Source organism: Salvia splendens, chromosome 3 (assembly GCF_004379255.2).
Source record: "Salvia splendens isolate huo1 chromosome 3, SspV2, whole genome shotgun sequence".
In the NCBI taxonomy this organism is placed as follows: Eukaryota; Viridiplantae; Streptophyta; class Magnoliopsida; order Lamiales; family Lamiaceae; genus Salvia; species Salvia splendens.
Genome location: NC_056034.1, coordinates 1,290,193 through 1,313,475, shown reverse-complemented (window position 1 = coordinate 1,313,475; position 23,283 = coordinate 1,290,193). Strand labels below are relative to the sequence as shown.

The 23,283-nt window shown below is 41.0% G+C and overlaps 3 protein-coding genes, 1 long non-coding RNA gene and 1 other non-coding gene across 7 annotated transcripts; 2 read left to right on the top strand and 3 right to left on the bottom strand.

Annotated features, from left to right (window-relative positions):
* Window positions 1-346: 346 nt before the first annotated feature.
* LOC121796451 lies at window positions 347-1,208 on the bottom strand. Its single transcript, XR_006049765.1, has 3 exons — window positions 994-1,208; window positions 553-681; window positions 347-474 (listed from the first exon to the last, which is right to left on the bottom strand). It is a non-coding gene; the product is annotated as an uncharacterized LOC121796451 (long non-coding RNA).
* Window positions 1,209-5,442: 4,234 nt separating this feature from the next.
* On the bottom strand, window positions 5,443-7,705 carry LOC121794207. The gene is made up of 2 exons (XM_042192271.1): window positions 7,452-7,705; window positions 5,443-6,984 (listed from the first exon to the last, which is right to left on the bottom strand). The coding sequence occupies exon 2, from the start codon at window positions 6,972-6,974 to the stop codon at window positions 5,646-5,648; it is 1,329 nt and encodes a 442-aa protein (XP_042048205.1). The 5' UTR covers window positions 6,975-6,984; window positions 7,452-7,705; the 3' UTR covers window positions 5,443-5,645.
* Window positions 7,706-7,985: 280 nt separating this feature from the next.
* LOC121794205 lies at window positions 7,986-14,903 on the bottom strand. Of its 3 annotated transcripts, none has more exons than XM_042192269.1 (3): window positions 14,609-14,903; window positions 11,021-13,675; window positions 7,986-10,279 (listed from the first exon to the last, which is right to left on the bottom strand). In XM_042192269.1, the coding sequence occupies exons 2-3, from the start codon at window positions 13,667-13,669 to the stop codon at window positions 8,189-8,191; spliced, it is 4,740 nt and encodes a 1,579-aa protein (XP_042048203.1). In that variant the 5' UTR covers window positions 13,670-13,675; window positions 14,609-14,903; the 3' UTR covers window positions 7,986-8,188. The 3 variants fall into 3 exon arrangements, with proteins under 3 accessions (XP_042048203.1, XP_042048204.1, XP_042048202.1); XM_042192270.1 differs by having other exon boundaries at window positions 7,986-9,988; XM_042192268.1 differs by having other exon boundaries at window positions 7,986-13,675.
* Window positions 12,951-13,057, top strand: LOC121797550. The gene has a single exon (XR_006049911.1). It is a non-coding gene; the product is annotated as a small nucleolar RNA R71 (small nucleolar RNA).
* Window positions 14,904-17,717: 2,814 nt separating the features above from the next.
* LOC121795352 (F-box/LRR-repeat protein At3g03360-like) lies at window positions 17,718-19,699 on the top strand. The gene is made up of 4 exons (XM_042193878.1): window positions 17,718-18,140; window positions 18,221-19,021; window positions 19,178-19,321; window positions 19,391-19,699. The coding sequence occupies exons 1-4, from the start codon at window positions 18,024-18,026 to the stop codon at window positions 19,697-19,699; spliced, it is 1,371 nt and encodes a 456-aa protein (XP_042049812.1). The 5' UTR covers window positions 17,718-18,023.
* The last annotated feature ends 3,584 nt before the right edge of the window (window positions 19,700-23,283 follow it).

Here is a 23,283-nt window from a genome sequence, read left to right as displayed (position 1 = left end):
GGCGTTCATCTCAATTCCAATTTCATGGTATTAAACGGAACCTCAAATTCAAACAACACTCCGAGATATGACAACCATAATTTGATCTCGATTTTGATAATAGGTTTAGGGTGTAAATTATAATTAGGTAATAAACACATTTATATAAATTACTTTTGTCACCTTTGACATGCAAGATTAAAAAGATTATAACATGGATAATTATTCAAATATTAATTTCTAAAAAAGGGAAAATAAAGGCCAAAAACTGAAAGCAAAGGATGTTCAAACTTGAAACTTAAGATTAAATTCAACAAGAATAAAACTTCGAAGAATTCCGGATTGATTAGGGTTCATAGCAGCCTTAATTGCAGTGATATCAAATCAACAAACTTCCATTTTGCTCTTCAAAGGCCCATTGAGAAACTCCCACACCAACTTCTTCTTGACATAGTAGATTTTGGCAGTCAAGTCGCCTTTGCGAGTAGACTCCCTCTGCCAACAACAGAACAGATGATTTTTTTGTATTCCAAAATCATAGAATAATTGAAAGAAATGGATTGTATATATTACCTTCCACTTTCCTATAGTGAAGGCGTTGACTGGGAAATTGGAAGCCTTCATCTTCTCCTTGTCATTTTGAGATCCCACACCTACATTGTCTACCGGTCGGAGTCCCAGAGGAGGCATTGAGTTTATCTCCTACAAACATCTAATTAGTTAATATATAGAATGAACTGAGAAAAGACTCAGATTTTTTTAGCATAAATAAAAAATTCAGTTGAAATCAATGCTGAAAATTTATGATTAGATTACAATTTTATACTACTTTATTAAATACTTAAATTTACAAAAAATAAATAGTATAACTTCAATTCAGTTAAAGATTAGAATACCAGTACTATTAATTACTCAGATTCACAAAAAAGTAATTTGAATTAGAATTCTATAACTTTAATTCAATTGCACGTGATCCCGATTGGTTTGTTCTCACTGCGGGAAACCGAGACATACCCGGGAGGAGTGCTTCCTCTTAACCGGATATCCGGAGTGGTGGGAGGAGAAGCAGAAGGTGCGAGCGGCTCAGGCAAAGATGGCGGTCACCATCAACGAAAAGGGGCAATCCGCCGGAAATAGAGAACCGACCGGAGCTGACCAAGGGAAACCACCGGGAGCTTCGACCGGCAGCGGCGGCGTGAGGGGGGTCGGCAATTTCGCCGAGAGGGCGGAGGAGCTGCGAGGCGTCGGAGGCGGCGGTAATGGAGGTAAAGGGTTTGGTTTAACACCAAACCCTAACCCTTTTCCTAAATATAAATTTCCCCCCATGAAAAACGTATATTTCGAAAATAAACCCCACCCTATTGAGCTTAGGCCCCCAGATTCTGTGAAATATCATTTACCACCCTAGACATTGACTAAAACTCGAAATGGCCCAAATACTTGTAGTTTTGTGTCAAAAAATCCCTTTGCACCACTAGAAAATATTTCCGCTGCATTTCATGTCTATAATAATGATAGATCAAAGGATAAAGGGTGGATTTTTTATTGTGGAGCCACAGACACTATGACCCCAGAAAGAGATGATTTTAGTAGCTATGAGACAGTGACTGATACATACATCAAAACCGCAAATGGGGAATTAATTACTGTTGTTGGGTCGGGAACCATTGATATATCTCCTACTCTCCGTTTGTCATATCTCCTACTCTCCGTTTGTCAAACTGTTTGCATGTTCCTACATTATCTCAGAGATTGATGTCTATTAGTCATGTGACTAGAGACCTGAATTGTACTCTCCTAATGCATCCCATTTTTTGCATATTACAGGATATTCAGACGAGGAGGATTCTTGGGCGTGGCACTGAGAGGCAAGGACTCTACTATGTGGATGAGATAGCTCAACATGGCAATGCGATGCTGGCTCACGGATCCACGAAATAAGAAATTTGGCTGTGGCACCGAAGACTAGGACACCCTTCCTCTGGTTACTTTAAACTTCTTTTTCCGAACATTTCAATTCCTACTGATTTTTCTTGTGAAACATGTGTTTTGGCCAAGAGCCATAGACAGTCATTTAAACCCACAAACACTCGTATGAATTCCATTTTTTCCTTGATACATTCTGATGTGTGGGGCCCTGCACCAATTACTGGTGGGGGAAATTTTCGATATTTTGTGATATTTGTGGATGATTGCACTAGAATGACATGGATATATTTTTTAAAACATAAATCTGAGGTTGTCGAAAAATTTATCCTTTTCTATAAAATGATCCAAACACAGTTCCATACCACCATTCAAACTCTTAGGTCCGATAATGGGAGGGAGTTCGTTAACAGTTCGATGACCCAGTTTTGCAAAGATAAAGGCATGATCCACCAAACATCATGTGCCTACACTCCAGAACAAAATGGGGTAGCCGAAAGAAAAAACCGAACGATCCTTGAAATCACCCGAGCTCTAATGATCGAATCCAAAGTACCAAAACATTTCTGGCCCGAAGCCATAGCCACCTCTGTCTATCTCATGAACCGACTTCCTACAAAAATCCTCAACAAAAGAACCCCCCTTGACATCCTGTCCACAAAAACCAAGATTCCTCAACACCTTAACCTCTCCCCAAAGGTCTTCGGCTGCACCGTCTATATCCATATTCCGAAACACGAAAGAACCAAACTATCGCCTTGTGCAACCAAATGTGTCTTCCTTGGGTATGGGATAAATCAGAAAGGGTACCGATGTTTTGACCCCCACACTAAAAAAATCATCACCACCATGAATTGTGACTTCCTAGAAACCGAGGTCTTCTACCACACTGACTCGTGCTAATTTAGTATTCAAAAGCGTCACCCGCAAGTGTACGAGTTAAGTAGCACGTGGTAAGCTAAATTATCGATCCACGGAGACTAAAAGCCGGTTTGAATACTATGATGTAACTTTGAACACTATCTAGACTAATAAAATGGGTTTTTGGTTTTCTTAACTAAGATCAAAGAACAAATAAGCTAGTAAGACAATTAACTAAGAAAAACAAACAAACAAAGATAGGTTTTCACACAAATTGGGAAAGTATAGGGAAATGGATCCGTTAGAATGGATCAAGGATTTCATCTATGGGTCATGCTCATCTATTGGGCCTCAAATGCGGTTAGGAAAGTCGGGATAATCGGTTAGACCCCCTCTCGGGTGCATCTAACACGTGGGTCAATCTCTAGTGTAGGAGTCTCGTCCATACAATTCGAGATTGACTCCAAAGCACAACGGACCCAAGCCCTCTCTCTAGCTTATGCATCTCTCGATTACATATAATGCACGGAGTTGTTGATTACACATCTATCCTAATCTTGTATTTCTCAATAACATCAATTAGGTACAAGATTTATCTAATTGGTAGCTAAGCAATTAGATATTAAAAGACCAAGGTTCAACAAAACCAACAAAAGAGATAGATACGCATTCAACCATAGATTCAATCCATACAATCCATTCAAACTTCACCAAATCCCTACTAAAAGCTTAGCTACTCATAGTCAAAGCTAACATAAAAGCAAAAACAAGGAAAACAAAGCTACACATAATAGAAATGATACTAGAACTCCCTATGGTGGAATTGATGGTGGGGGGTCTCCTTCCTCCAATCTCTTGGAAATGGGAAGCTCCTTGACTTCAAATCCTCTCAAAACCTTACTTTCTTGCTAAGATTCGTGGTGTGGGAGTTAGGGTTTGGAAATGAGTGAGAACCCTTTTATATCCGGAGTAAGAAAGAGGCAAAGTTGGCAACAGCGACAAATCGCCCGGTCGGGCGATCTGTAAGTCGGAATATGCCCGGTCGGGCGATCTGGGTAAATCGCGATGAGGCTTCAAACGCCCGGTCGGGCGTTTTGTTGGATGAACAACGCCCGATCGGGCGAACTTTCTGTTTTCTTCGGCTTGCGCCCGACCGGGCGTTTTTTATATGAAATTCGCCCGGTCGGGCGAACATTCTGTGGTCAGCCCGTTCGCTCCGTTTTGCCCGTTTTAGACCTGTTCTTGCATCAAAACTCCGACAAACTTGTTAACTCTAAAAAATAGCTGAAAAGTGGGTGAAACATATACTTTATACCTCAAAAGATTCAACAACATGTGTTAATCACCCATCTAAACATCCTAAACTATGAGTTTGTCAACTCCCCCAAACTTAAACATTTGTTAGTCCTCGAACAAGAAGAAAGAAACAAGACATACAAACTCATGCAAGGATGTGGAGTGTCATCATTGCCTCAATAGAAATAAAATACGACAAGTATCAATGGCCTCGGATGCATGTAAAGTATTATGAAATATAGCTTCAAGTTACTATCATGTACTCAACCTTGCCAATTTGCCCTCTCAAGGAGAAAATGCAATGTGCATTTTAGAAATTTCACTCACTCTCAAAGTATATAAACTCTTGACATAACTCTCAAATCATCAAAACATGCATAGTTTACCATAGGCTTGCTCGAAATTTACACTCTCCTCTACTATGGTGTGATTAAAGATATAAGGTCCGAAAGGTCTTTTCAATAGGTTGTAATGTAGGCTCTTTGGATAGGTGAGGCAATTTTCGGCTAAAGTGACTTTAATTCCCAATATCTTGCTCAACTTCACCAACTTTCTTCCCCAATCTAGCTAGTTCTAGGCTTCCCTAGACTCTTCTCATCTACCAACATTCCATTTTTGTTCTTCACCTCTTTTTCAACCTTCACACACCCTTTCCAATAAATGCCAATTATTAACTATTTCTCACTTTCAATTTTCTTTTCTTTTCTCTCTTTTTTTTTCTATTTCTTTTCTTTCTTTTTCTCCATGCTTTGCATGGTAACATCACTATTCTTTCTTTCTTTTTCTTTTGTTTTTCTACCTCAATAAGCTTCTATTTCATTTGCTAATTCCCCCTTTCAAACTTTCATTTCCTTTTGATTTTTCAAAAATAGAACACAAGAAATCCAACCCCATGGTTTGTCAAAGGAAAGGTTATTGGCTCAAAGTGGGCTAACAAAGATTATTAACATGATAACGGGTAAAAGTAGAATTTGGCTAACAAGGATGGCCTAACGTCCTCCCTTATCTCTATGATCACTATGTAGACTCAAAGAAATCGCGAGCAAGTTCTAGAAACATACGACATGTTTGAGATAAATCACACATTTAGGAACAATATAGGCTCAATTCTCACAAGGTCATTTTGGCAAAAGACAAGGCACCATGTAATTCACTTTAGGCAATTTGAAATGAAAAATCACATGTTCTTTAGCCATATCAACAAGGTTTTCGAAAGTTTTTGCACAAAATCATCATTGGCAACTCCTCCATCATGTCTCACACTCGTTCAAATTTCAATTTTTCTCAACCCTACTATCATCCTAGCCAAGGGAGATAATTCAACACAAAAGGAAACAAGAAAAACAAACCTAAAAAGAAAAACAAAGACACAAACACAAGTGGAACAAGGAAACAAAACCACATAAGTTTACATGCCCACATATCATCATCAAATATCATCAAAAGAATAGGGGTACAGGCCGGGGTATCATCATCAAATAAAGAGGGAGAGAGGTAAAAGAGGGAATCCACTAGACACCCCCCAAACTTATTCCAAGCAAAGCTAGGATAAGTTTGAAAGAGAGTGGATCTCCCATGGACCTTCACTGCGGAGGAGGAGGCGGATGCTGCCACTGGCCACGGAATTCATCGAATCGGGCATTGATGTTGGCCCATTGTGCATTGTTGAAATCAGTGAATTGGGTCCAGTTGGTTTCGAACTGGTCCCATCGCGCTTCATTCTGGACCCAATATTCCTGCTGACGCAACTCCATCCGTGTCAACCTCTCATTGATCGAGCTGTAGTCCTCCTCTTGTCTCTCTTGTCGGCTTCGTGTCCTCTGCGTGCTTGTCCCGGCTTCATCTCCCCCTTGGTAGGTCGGTTGATCCTCACCTTCCTCCTCATTTTCTTCTTCATTCTGCTCGTCCCCCATCTCGATCTCGGGAAAGCCCATGTGGGGCGCTTCATCAACACTCGAGCTCGGGCTCACATCCCTAAATTGCAAGTTCCGCGGATTCACCGCCGTGACTTGTTCGTGGACCGCAGCCTTCATCTTCCAGTTTTCCTTGTGGAAAGGACCGTTCACATAGGTGTTGACGGTGTCCGGGAGGGGGTAATGATCTGCTGCCCTCTGTATCAAATATATCTGCCCTCGTTGGTCCACTCCGACCAGCCTTGTTCTTCTCAGAAAGCCGAAGTCCATCAAGTTGTCACCAATGTCGGCGACCAAGCCCCTCGTCGACACTCCCAGATGGAGTGCAATAACTGACACAACTGCACCGACACAGAGTGTGCCGGTTTTCTTCTTCGAAGCCCTCTCAAGATGTTTGATCATGAAGTGGCCCAAATTCAAGGGAGCCTCCTTGTGCAAAATAGTCCATAACAGGAAGAGCTCGTCTCTCTGCACACTCCCATGCTCATGACGAGCGAAGGGGTAACATACACACGCCTTCTGGAGTAAGCGCAAGGCTGGGTTCCTAATGAGAGAACCCTTTGCCCTGTTGGCGGCGAAGTTGTCATCAACGGTAGTGATGGCCTTCCAGAAGTCATTCGCATTGTGACTGAAGTTAAACGGCTCTCTATACACCTCCCCTGAAAATCCAAAGATCTCCTTGAATTGTGCCATCGTCACTGTGTACTCAGCATTCCACATACGAAACTTGATGGCAACTATCTCCCTCCTGTTCATGATTACCTCAAGGGTAGACAAGAACTCCAGTGTAAGCCTCTGATAGGAGGGGTTCCTCTGTGCCATGAAGAGCCCATTTAGTTGCCCCTCTTCACATAGCTCATTGAAGCACTGCTCAATGCCCAACCGTCGGATTGTGATAGGGCATGGATATCTAGCTACCCGGTAGGGTAGTTGTGAGAGTTCGGCCCATTTCTTCTTCTCTTCGGCATTCAAATTAACTCCAGAGTGGTTGGGCGCCATCGTTCACTACCTAAAAATTGAGAGTATTAGATCAATTCGACAAGAAACCACAAAGATGCATTAATGTAGACACTCTCCCCCAAACATACTCTATACTAAAAGAACTTCTCATTCATACATTTATCGAGACTAGAATCAACCCCCCATTGTGTCACACAATGTCTCTTCCACAACAATAAACCTCAATCATGCTTAACTCAAACATTCCACCAACATGCATCACTTATCTAACATTGCATCTATGTAGACATCAACAAATCAAAGCATGCTAGTTCCCCACACTCAATAACCACAAACCCATGAAGGAAATTGCACAATTCATGCTCAAAGCAACCATTCAAACCAAATTCATCCTCTAACTAGCAATTAGTCAAGAAATCTCCAAACAAACGAAAGACATGCTAGTTTCCAACCCTCGATTCACCAATAATCATCTAAACACCGACATAAGTAAGAGAAGAATGAAAAAAATCATACCTTTCGGGCTTAGAGTGATAGAAAACGGATTTCTCTCCTTTTTGCTTGTTCTTGAGTAAATCAACCGATTAATCGGTTCAACCCTTGAATTAGATGGATTGGGAGGATGGTATGTGTGTGAAATCAGTGTAAGTGGAAGATTTGAAGGTGGAGGGGCGAGAGAGAGTAGAGAGGAACGAGAGAGAAATGGGGGTAGGGTTTTGAAAGTGTAAAAACTGACCTGGTTTGCGTCTTTAAATCGAGCGAAGAAATCGCCCGGTCGGGCGATTTGCACTTTGAAAATCGCCCGGTCGGGCGAACTTTCTGGACAATCCCGATTTCATCAAACGCCCGGTCGGGCGATTCGTATTTTGTACATCGCCCGGTCGGGCAATCTTGATTTCTGGAAACGCCCGGTCGGGCGATTTGCACTTTGCAAAACGCCCGGTCGGGCAAACTTTCTGGACAATCTCGATTTCTGTAAACGCCCGGTCGGGCGATTTGCACTTTGCAAAACGCCCGGTCGGGCGAACTTTCTGGATTCCAAGTCCATTTCGCCATTTCTCCAGTTTTTTTGTCCGCTTTTCACCCATCAAAGCCTATCTCCTGTTCCACTTAAAACACACAAAACACACCAAAAACAAGAACAAAATAAAAACACACCAAAAACACAAAAGCTATAAATTTTACCTACTAGGGGTTGCCTCCCCCATAGCGCAATTGTTTAACGTCATTTGCCCGACGCTTTGCAAGCTCCACTACTCAATCAAGGCAACCACAAAGACCTCGTCTTGTTGCTCCTTGGTAAAGAACCTCTTGAGATTTTGACCATTTGCCTTGAACGTGCTTCCATCGGGTCCTTTGAGCTCCATTGTGCCATTGCTCATGACCTCCTTGATAGTGAAGGGTCCCGACCACTTAGATTTTAGCTTGCCCGGAAAGAGTCTCAACTTGTGGTTGAAAAGCAACACGGCATCCCCCTTGTGGAATTCACGCCTCTCAATCATCTTGTCGTGATACGTCTTCATCCTCTCCTTGTAGATTGAGGAATTAGCATAAGCTTCATTCCTAAATTCATCAAGTAAATTGAGGTGAAGCTTCCTTTCCTTGCCGGCCTTGGTGAAGTCCATGTTCATTTGCCTCACCGCCCAATATGATGAGTGCTTCAATTCAACCGGGAGATGGCATGATTTCCCAAAGACCAATTGATAAGGTGACATCCCGATTGGCGTCTTGTAAGCCGTCCTATACGCCCATAGAGCATCGTCAAGCTTGAGAGCCCAATCTCTACGGTTAGCATTGACACTCTTTTGCAATATTTGTTTGATCTCTCTATTGGCCAACTCGGTTTGACCATTAGCTTGTGGATGATAAGGAGTTGTCACCCGATGCTTCACTCCATGCCTTGCTAAGACCGCCTCTAGCCACCTATTGCGAAAATGAGACCCTCCATCACTTATGATAGCCCGAGGTGCGCCGAATCGCGTGAATATGTTCTTTTGAACGAATTTAATCACCACCTTTGAATCATTAGTTTGGGTAGGAATGGCTTCCACCCACCTTGATACATAGTCAACGGCTAGTAGAATGTATTGGAACCCACTAGATGGAGGAAAGGGCCCCATGAAGTCAATGCCCCACACATCAAACAACTCGACTTCAACAATTGTCGTCAATGGCATCTCCTTCTTCTTAGAAACACCCCCCATTCTCTGGCACTCGTTGCATCTTCTCACGTAGTCCTGGCAGTCTTTGGTGATGGTTGGCCAAAATAGACCACTTTGGAGCACTTTCATAGCAGTCCGGTTAGCTCCAAAATGCCCCCCACTAGGTGCGGTGTGGCAATGCATAATAACGGACTCCCACTCCTCTTGAGGGACACATCTTCTAATCACCATGTCGGCACATCTTCTAAAAAGACAAGGCTCGTCCCAAAAATAGAACTTCACGTCGTGGAAGAACTTCTTCTTTTGATAGTCCTCAAGTCCTTCGGGAATCACCTTAGCAACAAGATAGTTCACAATATTGGCATACCATGCCACTTGACCCTTGGCCACATAAAACAAATGCTCATCCGGGAATTCTTCATTGATGACCAACTTCAATTTTTCCTCTTCACTAGCATGCTCCAATCTTGAAAGATGATCCGCCACCACATTCTCACACCCTTTTCTATCTCGGATTTCCAAATCAAATTCTTGAAGGAGCAAGATCCACCTTATAAGCCTTGGTTTTGCATCTTGCTTAACAAATAGATGGCGGATGGCGGCATGGTCAGTAAAGACAATAGTTTTGGCCCCAATTAGGTAAGGGCGGAACTTGTCAAAAGAGTAGACCACCGCAAGCATTTCCTTCTCGGTAGTGGTGTAGTTAGCTTGAGCCGAATCCAATGTCCTACTAGCATAATATATCACCCGGAATATCTTGTCTCTCTTTTGTCCCAAAGCCGAGCCTACCGCCACATCACTTGCATCACACATGATCTCGAAAGGTTGAGACCAATCGGGGGAGATCAAGATTGGGGCACTCACCAACGCCGCCTTGAGCTTCTCAAATGCCTGCGCACATTCAAGAGTGAAATCAAATTTTACATCTTTAGCTAGTAAATGGCAAAGGGGTCTAGCAATATGTGAAAAATCTTTGATGAAACGCCTATAGAACCCCGCATGGCCTAGGAAGCTCCTCACGGCCTTCTCACTACAAGGATGTGGCAATTGCTCAATGGCAACTATCTTGGCTCTATCCACTTCAAGTCCTCCGGCTGAAATTTTGTGTCCCAACACGATCCCATCACGGACCATAAAATGACATTTCTCCCAATTGAGTACTAGATTGGTCTCCTCACATCTCTGCAAAACTTTGGTTAGATTATCCAAGCAACTATCAAATGTCATACCAAAAACAGAGAAGTCATCCATGAAAACCTCCATAATATTCTCAACCATATCATGAAAAATGGACATCATACATCTCTGAAAAGTAGCCGGGGCATTACAAAGCCCAAAAGACATTCTCCTAAATGCATAGACACCATAAGGACACACAAAAGCCGTCTTATGTTGATCCTCGGGAGCTATCAAAATTTGGTTATATCCCGAATAACCGTCGAGAAAACAATAATACTCATGTCCGGCTAACCTATCCAACATTTGATCAATAAATGGAAGGGGGAAGTGATCTTTCCTAGTGGCCAAATTTAAAGCGCGATAATCAATGCAAACTCTCCACCCGGACACCACTCTAGTAGCTATCAACTCATCATTTTTCCCTTTCACCACAGTGGTGCCCCCCTTTTTAGACACCACTTGAGTAGGACTCACCCACTCACTGTCGGATATAGCATATATCATACCGGCATCTAACCATTTCAACACTTCTTTTCTAACCACATCTTGCATAATAGGGTTTAGTCGCCTTTGGTTTTGTACCTTAGGCTTATACCCCTCGTCTAAATGAATTCTATGCATGCAAACGGTTGGGCTTATTCCCTTAATGTCCGATATGGACCACCCAATGGCTCTCTTATGCTTCCTAAGAACTCTCAACAATTTATCCAACTCGAAACTAGAGAGAGAAGATGATACAATTACCGGAAAAGTGTCATTCCCTCCAAGAAAGGCATATCGCAAGTGTAGTGGAAGTGGCTTCAACTCAAGCTTCTTGTTTTCCCCATCTTTATTGCTATCTTCACTTCCACTCCTAAGAGGTAGAAATTGTGGACGAAGTGATCTAGGGATTTCTTTAGCCGAGTCCAAAGCACCTACAAATTCCAACAACTCGGGGTTAGCATCCAAAACATCAAAAGAATGAGAAGAATACATGGAATGAGAAATGCATCTCTCTAATTGATCATCCAAGTAAGAGGTCGGTGCCACTCCTCCAACACACTCATCCATCACGGTCACAACATTGCAATGTTGTAGGCTTCCTCCCGGTTCCGCATCATGCCTCTTTAAGGCCTCATATATCGAAAATGTCACGCTCTCATCATTGAGGCGAAGTGTAAGTTCCCCTTTTGAAACATCGATCATGGCCTTCCCGGTGGCAAGGAACGGTCTTCCCAAAATAAGAGGTACAATTCTATCCTCTTCCATGTCCAACACCACGAAGTCAACGGGGAATATGAACTCATTCACCCTCACCAATATATCTTCTGCTATGCCCGAGGGATATGCCACCGATCTATCCGCCATTTGCAAAGTAATGCTAGTCGATCTCAATTTACCAATATTCAACTTGTTGAAGAAGGACAATGGCATAAGATTAATGCTAGCCCCTAGATCGCACAAGGCATTCCCCACAAAGCAATTTCCAATAGTGCACTCAATAGTGAAGCTTCCCGGATCTTGCATTTTGGCCGGCAACTTCCTTTGAATAATTGCACTGCAACTCTCCGTCAAGTTGACCGTCTCATAGTGCCCCCATTTCCTTTTTTGTGATACCACATCCTTGAGGAACTTTGCATAACTTGGCATTTGTTGAAGTGCTTCAACAAGAGGGATGTTAATTTGAACTTTCCTAAAGATATCCAAAAATCTTGAAAATTGTTCATCCTTCTTTTTCTTTTGCATCATTTGAGGGAAAGGAAGTTTAACTTCCGTGGGCTTAGGAGGAACTATTGTCTCGGCTTGATCTTTTGGTGGGCTCTTCGTTGATGCCTCCACTTCTATTGTCTCTTCTTCTTCGGGTTGCACAATAGCTTCCTTTTCGGGCATAGGGGGGCTCTTATAGCTTGTTCCACTCCTCAAATTGATAGCCTTGCAATCCTTTGGGTTAGGAATGGTGTTGCTTGGGAATTGCCCCGGTTGATGAAGTTGGCCCACGGCTTGGGCAATTTGACTCATTTGATGCTCCAAAGCCCCCATTCTCGTGGTGACCTCCACTACCGCCGTCTCAACCTTATCAATTCTCTTAGTAGATTGTGTCATGATTCCATCGGTCTTCTCCATTAGAGCTTTTAGAAGCTCATGGGTGACATCATCACTTGAAGGTTTAGAATTGGTGGGCACATTAGCGGCCCCACTTGTCGACCCACTAGGTGTAGGGAAACGAGGTGGTGGAGGTGGTTGGATAGCATTGTTTGGATTGCCATAAGAAAGGTTTGGATGTGCATTGAAGGGTGAGCGATAGCCTTGGTAATTACCACCCCCATTGTTAGGGCGATAGTTGTAGAAGTTCCTTTGATTCCCTCCTTGATGCACATAATTGACATCTTCCACGGTATGTAAAGGCTCTCCCATAGGTGCCACTCCCAAACTAAGGCCATCCACCTTTTGATTCAACAACATCATTTGTTGGTTGAGAAGATTGAATGCATCCGAATCCACAACCGAAGCCACCGGCATTGAACTATCTCGGCCCGAGCTCCAACCCTTGCTAGTATAGGCAAGCCTTTGAAGCATCTTCTTGCACTCCTCGACCCCCTTGTCCAAGAATGAACCCCCCGAACCAAAGTCTAATTGACTCTTGATAAACTCCGAGCATCCATTGTAGAAGAGGCTCACTTGATGGCCCGGAGATAACCCATGGTTGGGGCATTTCTTTAGCAAGGCGTTGAATCTCTCCCAAGCCTCGAACATAGACTCTTGGCCCTTCATTTTAAAGTGGGAGATCTCTGCTTGGAGGTTGAGAGTGGAGCTTAGAGGGAAGAATCGATCCAAAAACTTTTGGGCTAAGTCGTCCCAACTTGTAACCGAGCCCGGCTCAAGGTTATCAAACCAATCTCTAGCATATCCCGACAATGAGAATGGAAATAGCCTAAGTTTGATTGTATCGTCGGGAACCCCATTAAGCTTAGTTGTATTGGCAATCTCTAAGAATTTAGATAAGTGCCTATTAGGATCCTCCGTGGGCCTTCCCGAGAAAACACGTTGCTCCACAAATTGAATCAATCCTGTCTTCAACTCAAAATTGTTGGCATTCACCCTTGTATCATAGGGTGGATGTGGGATATTGACGTTCCCAAATGCATCTCTAACCGGAGCCTCTCGCCTCCTTTCCTCCTCTCTTTCCCTTCTCATCTCCGCCATTTCTTGTTGTAGTTGGAGAATGATTTGGTCTTGATTTAATGGAGGTGGAGGTGGAGGGGGAATTCCCTCATTGTTCCCATGTGGATTTTCCATTGGCTCAACTTGATGTTGAGCTCTTGCTCTTCTCCTTCGTCCTCCTCTTCTTCTATTGGCGGCTTCTATCTCTAAATTAATCGGCTCAAGGGGTAAACGACTTGAGCGCGTGAGCATAAAAACCTACACAACACAAGAGAGGAAACAAAGTCAAAATAGAGCTAAACTAGAAAACTAAACTAGATAATTAAAGCAAGTAAAATGTCTAAACTAGTATTCTCTATCTTTTCACAATATCAAACACAAAAGCAAATATAGTCCCCGGCAACGGCGCCAAAAACTTGACTCGTGCTAATTTAGTATTCAAAAGCGTCACCCGCAAGTGTACGAGTTAAGTAGCACGTGGTAAGCTAAATTATCGATCCACGGAGACTAAAAGCCGGTTTGAATACTATGATGTAACTTTGAACACTATCTAGACTAATAAAATGGGTTTTTGGTTTTCTTAACTAAGATCAAAGAACAAATAAGCTAGTAAGACAATTAACTAAGAAAAACAAACAAACAAAGATAGGTTTTCACACAAATTGGGAAAGTATAGGGAAATGGATCCGTTAGAATGGATCAAGGATTTCATCTATGGGTCATGCTCATCTATTGGGCCTCAAATGCGGTTAGGAAAGTCGGGATAATCGGTTAGACCCCCTCTCGGGTGCATCTAACACGTGGGTCAATCTCTAGTGTAGGAGTCTCGTCCATACAATTCGAGATTGACTCCAAAGCACAACGGACCCAAGCCCTCTCTCTAGCTTATGCATCTCTCGATTACATATAATGCACGGAGTTGTTGATTACACATCTATCCTAATCTTGTATTTCTCAATAACATCAATTAGGTACAAGATTTATCTAATTGGTAGCTAAGCAATTAGATATTAAAAGACCAAGGTTCAACAAAACCAACAAAAGAGATAGATACGCATTCAACCATAGATTCAATCCATACAATCCATTCAAACTTCACCAAATCCCTACTAAAAGCTTAGCTACTCATAGTCAAAGCTAACATAAAAGCAAAAACAAGGAAAACAAAGCTACACATAATAGAAATGATACTAGAACTCCCTATGGTGGAATTGATGGTGGGGGGTCTCCTTCCTCCAATCTCTTGGAAATGGGAAGCTCCTTGACTTCAAATCCTCTCAAAACCTTACTTTCTTGCTAAGATTCGTGGTGTGGGAGTTAGGGTTTGGAAATGAGTGAGAACCCTTTTATATCCGGAGTAAGAAAGAGGCAAAGTTGGCAACAGCGACAAATCGCCCGGTCGGGCGATCTGTAAGTCGGAATATGCCCGGTCGGGCGATCTGGGTAAATCGCGATGAGGCTTCAAACGCCCGGTCGGGCGTTTTGTTGGATGAACAACGCCCGATCGGGCGAACTTTCTGTTTTCTTCGGCTTGCGCCCGACCGGGCGTTTTTTATATGAAATTCGCCCGGTCGGGCGAACATTCTGTGGTCAGCCCGTTCGCTCCGTTTTGCCCGTTTTAGACCTGTTCTTGCATCAAAACTCCGACAAACTTGTTAACTCTAAAAAATAGCTGAAAAGTGGGTGAAACATATACTTTATACCTCAAAAGATTCAACAACATGTGTTAATCACCCATCTAAACATCCTAAACTATGAGTTTGTCACACACCCACCTTAGTAGTCAAGGGGATAGTGAACCGAATAGTTCATCGGACTATCTAAGTTGGGTTGTGCCACTTCCAAACTCTTCGATTGAGGATCTAACAGAACCAGTTGTCATTGCCGCCGCAAGAGTCATCTTGAAGATTCAGTTTCTCCTAACTCTATAAGTACAGAGGAAGAAGACAACACTGTGGATAGTGACACGGGAAAGTATACTCTTCCCCATCGAACTACAAGAGGAATCCCACCTAAGAGATACTCTCCCGAGAAGGTTGGCAGAAAGAGCCGTTATGGAGTAGCCAACTTCGTGCAGGGGAACTTAGCAAAGATGGCTCGAGCCTTTGAAGTCGCACTGTATGAAGAAGAGGAAATTCCACAGTCGGCAGAGGACGCAATGAAACACAAACATTGGAGGGATGCAATGAACACAGAGATGAGGGCACTAATGAAGAACAATACGTGGGTGAAGGGCAAGTTGCCTGAAGGAGTGAAGACCGTTGGATGCAGATGGGTGTTCACTATAAAGCGAAGGCCGAACGGCACGATTGAAAGGTACAAAGCTAGACTTGTGGCAAAAGGATACACTCAGACCTATGGTATTGACTATGATGAGACATTTTCACCTGTGGCAAAAATTAATACTGTGAAGGTGTTGTTTTCAATTGCTGCCAACAAAGATTGGCCACATCATCAATTTGATGTGACCAATGCCTTCTTGCATGGGGAGCTGCCAAAACCTGTGTTTATGGAGCCTCCACCCGGTTTTGCTAATGAATTCCAGGTTGGAGAGGTATGCCAGCTGAAAAAGACTTTGTACGGACTCAAGCAATCCCCGAGGGCATGGTTTGGAAGGTTCACGGAGGTAATGAAGAAGTATGGATACAAACAGAGCAACTCTGACCACACCTTATTCATCAAGAAGAAAGAAGGTAAAATTACTTGTCTAATTATATATGTAGATGACATGATTATCACCGGGGATGATACAGAGGAGATGACCGAGCTCGGGAAAAACTTGTTCAATGAATTTGAGATAAAGGATCTAGGACTCCTTAAGTACTTTCTGGGAATAGAAGTACTAAGGTCGAAAAAGGGAATCTTCATAAACCAGAGGAAATACATACTCGACCTTTTGGCAGAAGTTGGGATGATAGACTGTAAGCCTGTAGACACCCCTATGGTCCAAAACCATGGATTGCAGATGAGAGAAAAGGCGAAACTGGCGGACAGGGGGAGATACCAAAGGCTAGTTGGGAAATTGATTTACTTATCTCACACAAGGCCAGACATTGCCTACGCCGTGGGAATAGTAAGTCAATTCATGCATGCACCGCAAGAGGAGCACTGGGAAGCGGCGATAAGGATCGTCCGATACTTGAAGGGAACAGCAGAACATGGACTCCTATTCGAGAAGCATGGACACTTAGAAATACATGGATTTACTGACGCAGATTGGGCTGGCAATCCGAATGATAGGACGTCTACTGCAGGATACTTGATCTTTGTTGGAGGGAACCTTGTAACATGGAGAAGCAAGAAACAGAAGGTAGTCGCACTATCTAGTGCGGAGGATGAATTCCGTGGGATTAAGAGTGGACTGACAGAAGTACTATGGCTGAGAAAACTTCTGTGAGAGTTAGACTTGCACTCGTCTCGAACGTGTAAGTTGTTTTGTGACAACAAGGCGGCTATTAGCATTTCAGAGAACCCTGTCCAACATGATCGGACTAAACACGTGGAAGTGGACAGACACTTCATAAAGGAGAATATTGAGGCGAAGGTAGTGGAGATGCCGTATGTCAAATCTGAAGATCAGCTGGCAGATATTCTTACAAAGGCGGTAAACTCGAGGCTATTTCGAGAAGTGTTGTACAAGTTGAGCATCGGAAATCCTGTCGCTTAACTTGAGGGGGAGTGTTGGAGAAGATTGCGTAATATCAGACGGAGGATACTCGAGAATCATTCTCTTACCAAAGATAGAAGATTGCAATCATGTAATTAAGGTAATTAGGTTTACCATGTATAGGGATTCCTAGTATTATATATTGGTATAATGTGTATAATGAAATCATTAAGAACTAATACGCTTCCTTCATACCTATACTACTTTTATCAGATTTAAACAGAATGCTTTGGATTTATGTTTAATTTGTTGTTTTTGGAGTTGAAGCATCCACTAATTAGCTATAAATGTGGTTTATTTACATAAACACACAGTTTTATTAGGTGATGCTGTTGAAATTCTTATGTCGACATTTCTACAAACAGTTTGACTGCATTGAGCTGCAGGGATAAAGCCAATAATAAACTGAGGCAAATAAACACGAATATCCAATTTTATTATTTTATTTATCTTTTTAGATAAAGCCAAAAATAAACCGGTAATATTTTTTAACTTATTCTATCAAATATGTACGTATATTTCCTTTTTATTTAAATTCTTACTCATCTTCATAAAAGAAGTTGCAAAAATTTTGCAGCATTCAGTAGTATTTATAATTCACTTCACTGCAAATAGCAGAATAAGTGTGAAAGACTCTAAAAGCTTATTCGAAAACCCGTCCCAAACTAGTTCAAAACAATAGAGATATTTCGTCAAACAGTTTGCATGCGAGAAGAAGATTGGCTGAAAAGTGAGTGTGGTGCGAGGGAAGGATGAAGGGGAGACACATGTCGACCCATGGGAAGCCCAGTTCATCGATGGGCTTAAAATGGAATAAAGTATAAATAAAAAAAACCCTCCCTTGACGCTCCTCAAATTCAATATCTCTCCCTCTGCGTCCTCTCTCCTTCCCTTTTCACCTCTGTATCTCCTTGGGTGAGTAATTGTATCCCTATAAATATGGGAATCATATACCTTTCCTTATACCACATAGTATTGTATTTCTTTTCTCAATATCTCTCTGTATACAGCAAATTGATGGATGGAAGCGACTGCAATAAGAGGAAAAAGAGCGAGGTTGGATTCTAAATATTGATGATTACTATTCTAAATTGTGTGTTGTTGACTTGGGTGGTTTATTTTATACTAATATATAGAGTGACAGAATAAGTGAGTTGCCTGATGAGATCATATACACCATACTGTCTTCCCTACCCTTGAGACAAGCTGCGGCGACTGGCCTTCTTTCTCACCGATGGCGCCATTTGTGGAAGCACACTCCTAATCTCGACTTCTACGACAAACACCATATTTTAATCAATCGCAACTCATGGCGTGCGGAGAAGTGCCACCGTGTCAAAATGGTCAATTCGGTTCTTCAATCACATCAAGCCCCTTTCATTAAACACTTCACAATTTCGATTTACGCAAGCAAATCAGCACATAGCACCATAACCAAATGGCTCCAATTCGCGCAGTCGAGACAAGTTGAGCGATTGGATTTAAACTTCAACTCTATGACTAGGAGTGAAAGGCGTGCGGTTGTGTTAGAAGATTTGGTGCGAGAGACGAGGCCTATGAAATATCTCAAGGCTCTGTCTCTCGCAGCTATGAAAGTCAGTGGTCAAGACATCTCATATTTCCTCAAAACTAGTCCCTTGTTGAGGGAACTCAATATCACAGAATCCTCTTTCACGTCTCATCTTCATGTCTCCGGTGATTTGGAGATTCTTCGGTTACGTGAATGCATCTTTAGGAAATCCGTTATCGAAATTTCTGCTCCCCATCTTTATGAAGTTGTTTACGATGATGCAAAACCAGGCGCCCTACGGTTCAAGAATGCTCCAAGACTTGCCATAGCAAGTCTTGGAATTGGATGTCTAAAATTCAATTTTGCTTCAACAGTATCTTCCCATCTCCAAAAACTCATATTATCTATCCCATACTCAAAATCTAAGGTACGGAAAAATCATTTAGTTTTGTGATATTTTAGTCTGTCCTTCCATTTTAAAAACCAGCATTTTAGCATTATATAAGTATTTGGTTTGTTATTTACATTTTGTCATATCATTTATAAGGTTGATGGTGCTGATGATAGTTCACTAATTTGGCAGATTCTTTTAAGGGAAGGGCTTCCTTTTATGCCTAATCTAAAGGAGTTGTACGTTGTAATTTCACGTGTCCATGTGCACCACTGTCTTGAGCCGGTAAAATCTATAATATCGGCATGTCCTCATCTTCAGATGTTCACGTTCAAGGTTGGTATACTATTAGTAAAGTGTTGTCAAATAATATTTTCCTCATTTATTACATATGGATATATGCAGTTTAATATGTACTATAAAGATGATGAAAGATGCCCATACAAATACGAATATAGGCCAATTCATGGCTATGGACCATCACATGATTTTAGATGCCCACACCAACGTCTCAAAATGTTAAAGTTTCGAGGATCGTGTGCGACCGATATCATCGAACTGATGACCTATGTTTCAGTTTGTTTCAATGCATATCAACAGATAAATAATTGTAATACTTTACCTATGAGTGAGACTAAGGGACAAGCTCATATGGTCCATATGCAACAACTTATGTCCCTGTTAACTCATCAAGTTGAATTCGAATTTAGATAATACTAATGCACTTTCTTTGCCAATTTTGTGTGATTTTTTTAACGTGATGTGATCCTTTGATTATGGACACAAAGCACAAAAATGTGCATCGATTTGTATTTGTTTATTGAAGATAGTGATTATCGTTTCAAAGATCGTTCCCGCCGACATCACTTTTTTATGAATAATAGTATCATAATTACTCCTGTAGAGCTGTTAGAGTTCTTGATTGAGAGTTTAGTACATGAGGAATTGCACCGAGTTCCAAATTCTGGAGATTTCTTCAATTCTACAATTTTATTTGCAATACTTCCTTTCTCATTTTCAATTCAAGATTCTAATATTTTTCTTCAAAATTCCGCTCATATTTAAATGATACAATCAAATAGTAATATCTAGAATTAAATAATAACTACCACCCGATTTTGGTGATCTAATTGGATTATTAAGCCAAGTAGATTTTATTTGAATTTTTTAAAATAGCTATATAATTCAAAAAGGTATGTATGACGTCATTCTATATTTTTGGTTGTTTTTCGATTCCTTCTCTTCATTCCATATTAATACCTCCGTCCACCAAAATTCGTCCCAGTTTGACGGGCACGGGTTTTAAGAAATGTAATGGAAAGTGGGTTGAAAAAGTTAGTGGAATGTGGGCTTGACTTTTATATATTAGTTTTATAATAAAATGTGAGTAGGAATGAGTTAGTGGAATGTGGGGTCCACTACCAAAAATGGTAAAAGTGAAATGAGACAAATTTTGGGGGACGGACAAAAAAGGAAAGTTGGGACAAATTTTCAGGGACGGAGGGAGTATTATATTGCTTCGTAGATTACAATTAATGAATGCAGTACCAAATCTCCATGTAAGAATTTCATTATTTACTATTAAGATTATTGGTAGAGCAAACCATATCCCACATCGGAGAATGAACAAGAGTTGCAAGAGCATATAAGGGCTACCCCAACTCCATTAGCATGAGGCCTTTTGGGGAGTACCCCAAGAGTAAAACCGTGAGGGCTTTGCCCAAAGCGGACAATATCATACTAATGTGGAGTTCGGGTGTGCGCCACCGATACCCAACAGTGGTATCAGAGCCCTGGTTCAGGGGCTGGGCCTGTGTGGCTCGGGTTCGGTGGATTGCGCTTGCAAGTTCTCCGATGTCTCTATGTGAGCTCGACCAAGACCTGGGGTGACCTGTGTGTGATCTTGGTCTGGTTGTCTTGGGTTGGGCCTGTGACCTGTGTGTGATCTTGGTCTGGTGGTCTTGGTTTGAGGGGAGGATTGTGGTAGAGCAAACCATATCCCACATCGGAGGATTGTGGTAGAGCAAACCATATCCCACATCGGAGAATGAACAAGAGTTGCAAGAGCATACCGTGAGGGCTTTGCCCAAAGCGGACAATATCATACTAATGTGGAGTTCGGGTGTGCGCCATCGATACCAAGAGATTACTATATCTTTGGTTTTGTTTCACGATAATTTGTACTCCAATATGATTTGAAAACTAAATACATTAACTGTAAACCCTCATATTCAATATTTTTTGAATAATTTATAGTATATGATTGAGTTCCACTACATTGTACATTATTATGTAAATTTCCCTCCGTTTTTAAAGTATACTAATATTTAAGGGAAAGTGAATAAACCCTTGCAATTTGAAGAAAAAAAAATCCTAAATATTGGGAAAGGGCTCACAAAAACCAAGTTTACCCACTAAATCAGCCCAAAATCACACATAACTCAAAATGAGCCCAATTATACATCCGCATATTATTTTCCTTCTCTATCAAAAAATTTGGGAGAACAAATGCAAGTAAATATTGCAACTAATTCCAAAAAAAAATATAAAAGTTTCAAAAGATTGTAGTAGTTTAATAATGCAAACATTTTTCATGGCTATGAAATTGGGCCTTATTTAGGGCCTCAACAAAATAACAACACCGAAATGAAGAATTGGGATTTTGATCAGCATTAAAAAAACAAAATTAATGTAGCGTAACATTATTAATATAGTTACGAAAACAAATTTAATTAACCTAACACAAGGGAAAATGATAGTATTATGATAATATAAAGTAAAGACCACTAACACAAAATCTCAATCTCAAAATATTGTACTCCTTCCGTTCCCATCCCCCATAATTGAGGCGAAACTTTTTAGTACGGAGTTTAAGAAATGGATGATTAGTGTGTTAGGTAGATAGGTAAAAAGTAAGAAAGAGAAAAAGGTAGATATAATAAAATAGAAAGTGAATAAAGTAGAGTATTAAAATAACAGAGAGTTAAGTAAAAGTGAGAAAAAAATGTTATATATGGAAATGACTCAACTATAAGGGAATTTCCCAAAACAAAAAAATGACTCTCAATTATGAGGGAACGGAGGGAGTAAACAATAGTAGTTTGAAAAGGGCAAAATCCCAAAATCAAAACAAATTGCAGAAATAATCTCAGGGTGCGTTTGAGAACATGGAATTGGAGCTATGGAATTGGAATTGGAGCCTCCAATTCTAATTCCATTGTTTGGTATCACAAAATTGTATAGAATTGAAATTGAATTATAATTCTAAAATTTTCAATTCCATTATTTGAATTCCATATCAAAATAAGAAAATTGGAATTCCAAATAGTCACAAAACTAAAAGTAGATAGCTTCACTACCCAATACACACATTTCACACACTTCACACACTACACACATTTCACACGTTCCACACGCTACACACACTACATGCACTGCACACACTACACAAATTTCACACACTACACACACTTCACACACTACACACACTTCACACATTTCCCGCATTATACACATTTCACAAACTACACAAATTTCACACATTACATACATTTCACACACTACAAACATTTCACACACTACAAATATTTCACACATTTCCCACATTACACACATTTCACAAACTACACAAATTTCATACACTACACACACTACACACACTAAACAAATTTCACGCACTACACACACTACACAAATTTCACACACTACACACATTTCACACACTACATAAATTTCACACATTCCCCGCATTTCACACACTTCACACACTACACACACTACACACATTTCACACTATACACACACTACACAAAATACACACGCTACATACACTATACACAAAATACACATACTATACACATTACACACAAGATACACACGATACAAATTTTACAAAAAATACACACACTAAAGAATATACCCGGACGTGTAAGGAATAATCAAACATTGAAACTATTCCATAAGCAATTGTAATTACTAAGAAAAGATGTACACACAGACCCCTTTCAAGATGAGAGATTTACAGCAATTGTTCCCTCATAGAAGGCCCACTCTTCATGAAAACTCTAAAACTCTAAAGTATTAATCTTTCGTTGTCAACTAATGAAAGATTTTTAAACTTTCAATATAATGTTTTTCAGCATAATAATTACTGCCGAATAAACGATGTCACAAATTCTGATATGATACATTTTCACCCCAAATTCAATTTTGTCTCATGTATATTTGGGCTATTTTGATTTATTCGTGATTTTGGGCCGATTTAGTGGGTAAACTTGGGTTTTTTGATCCCTTTACAA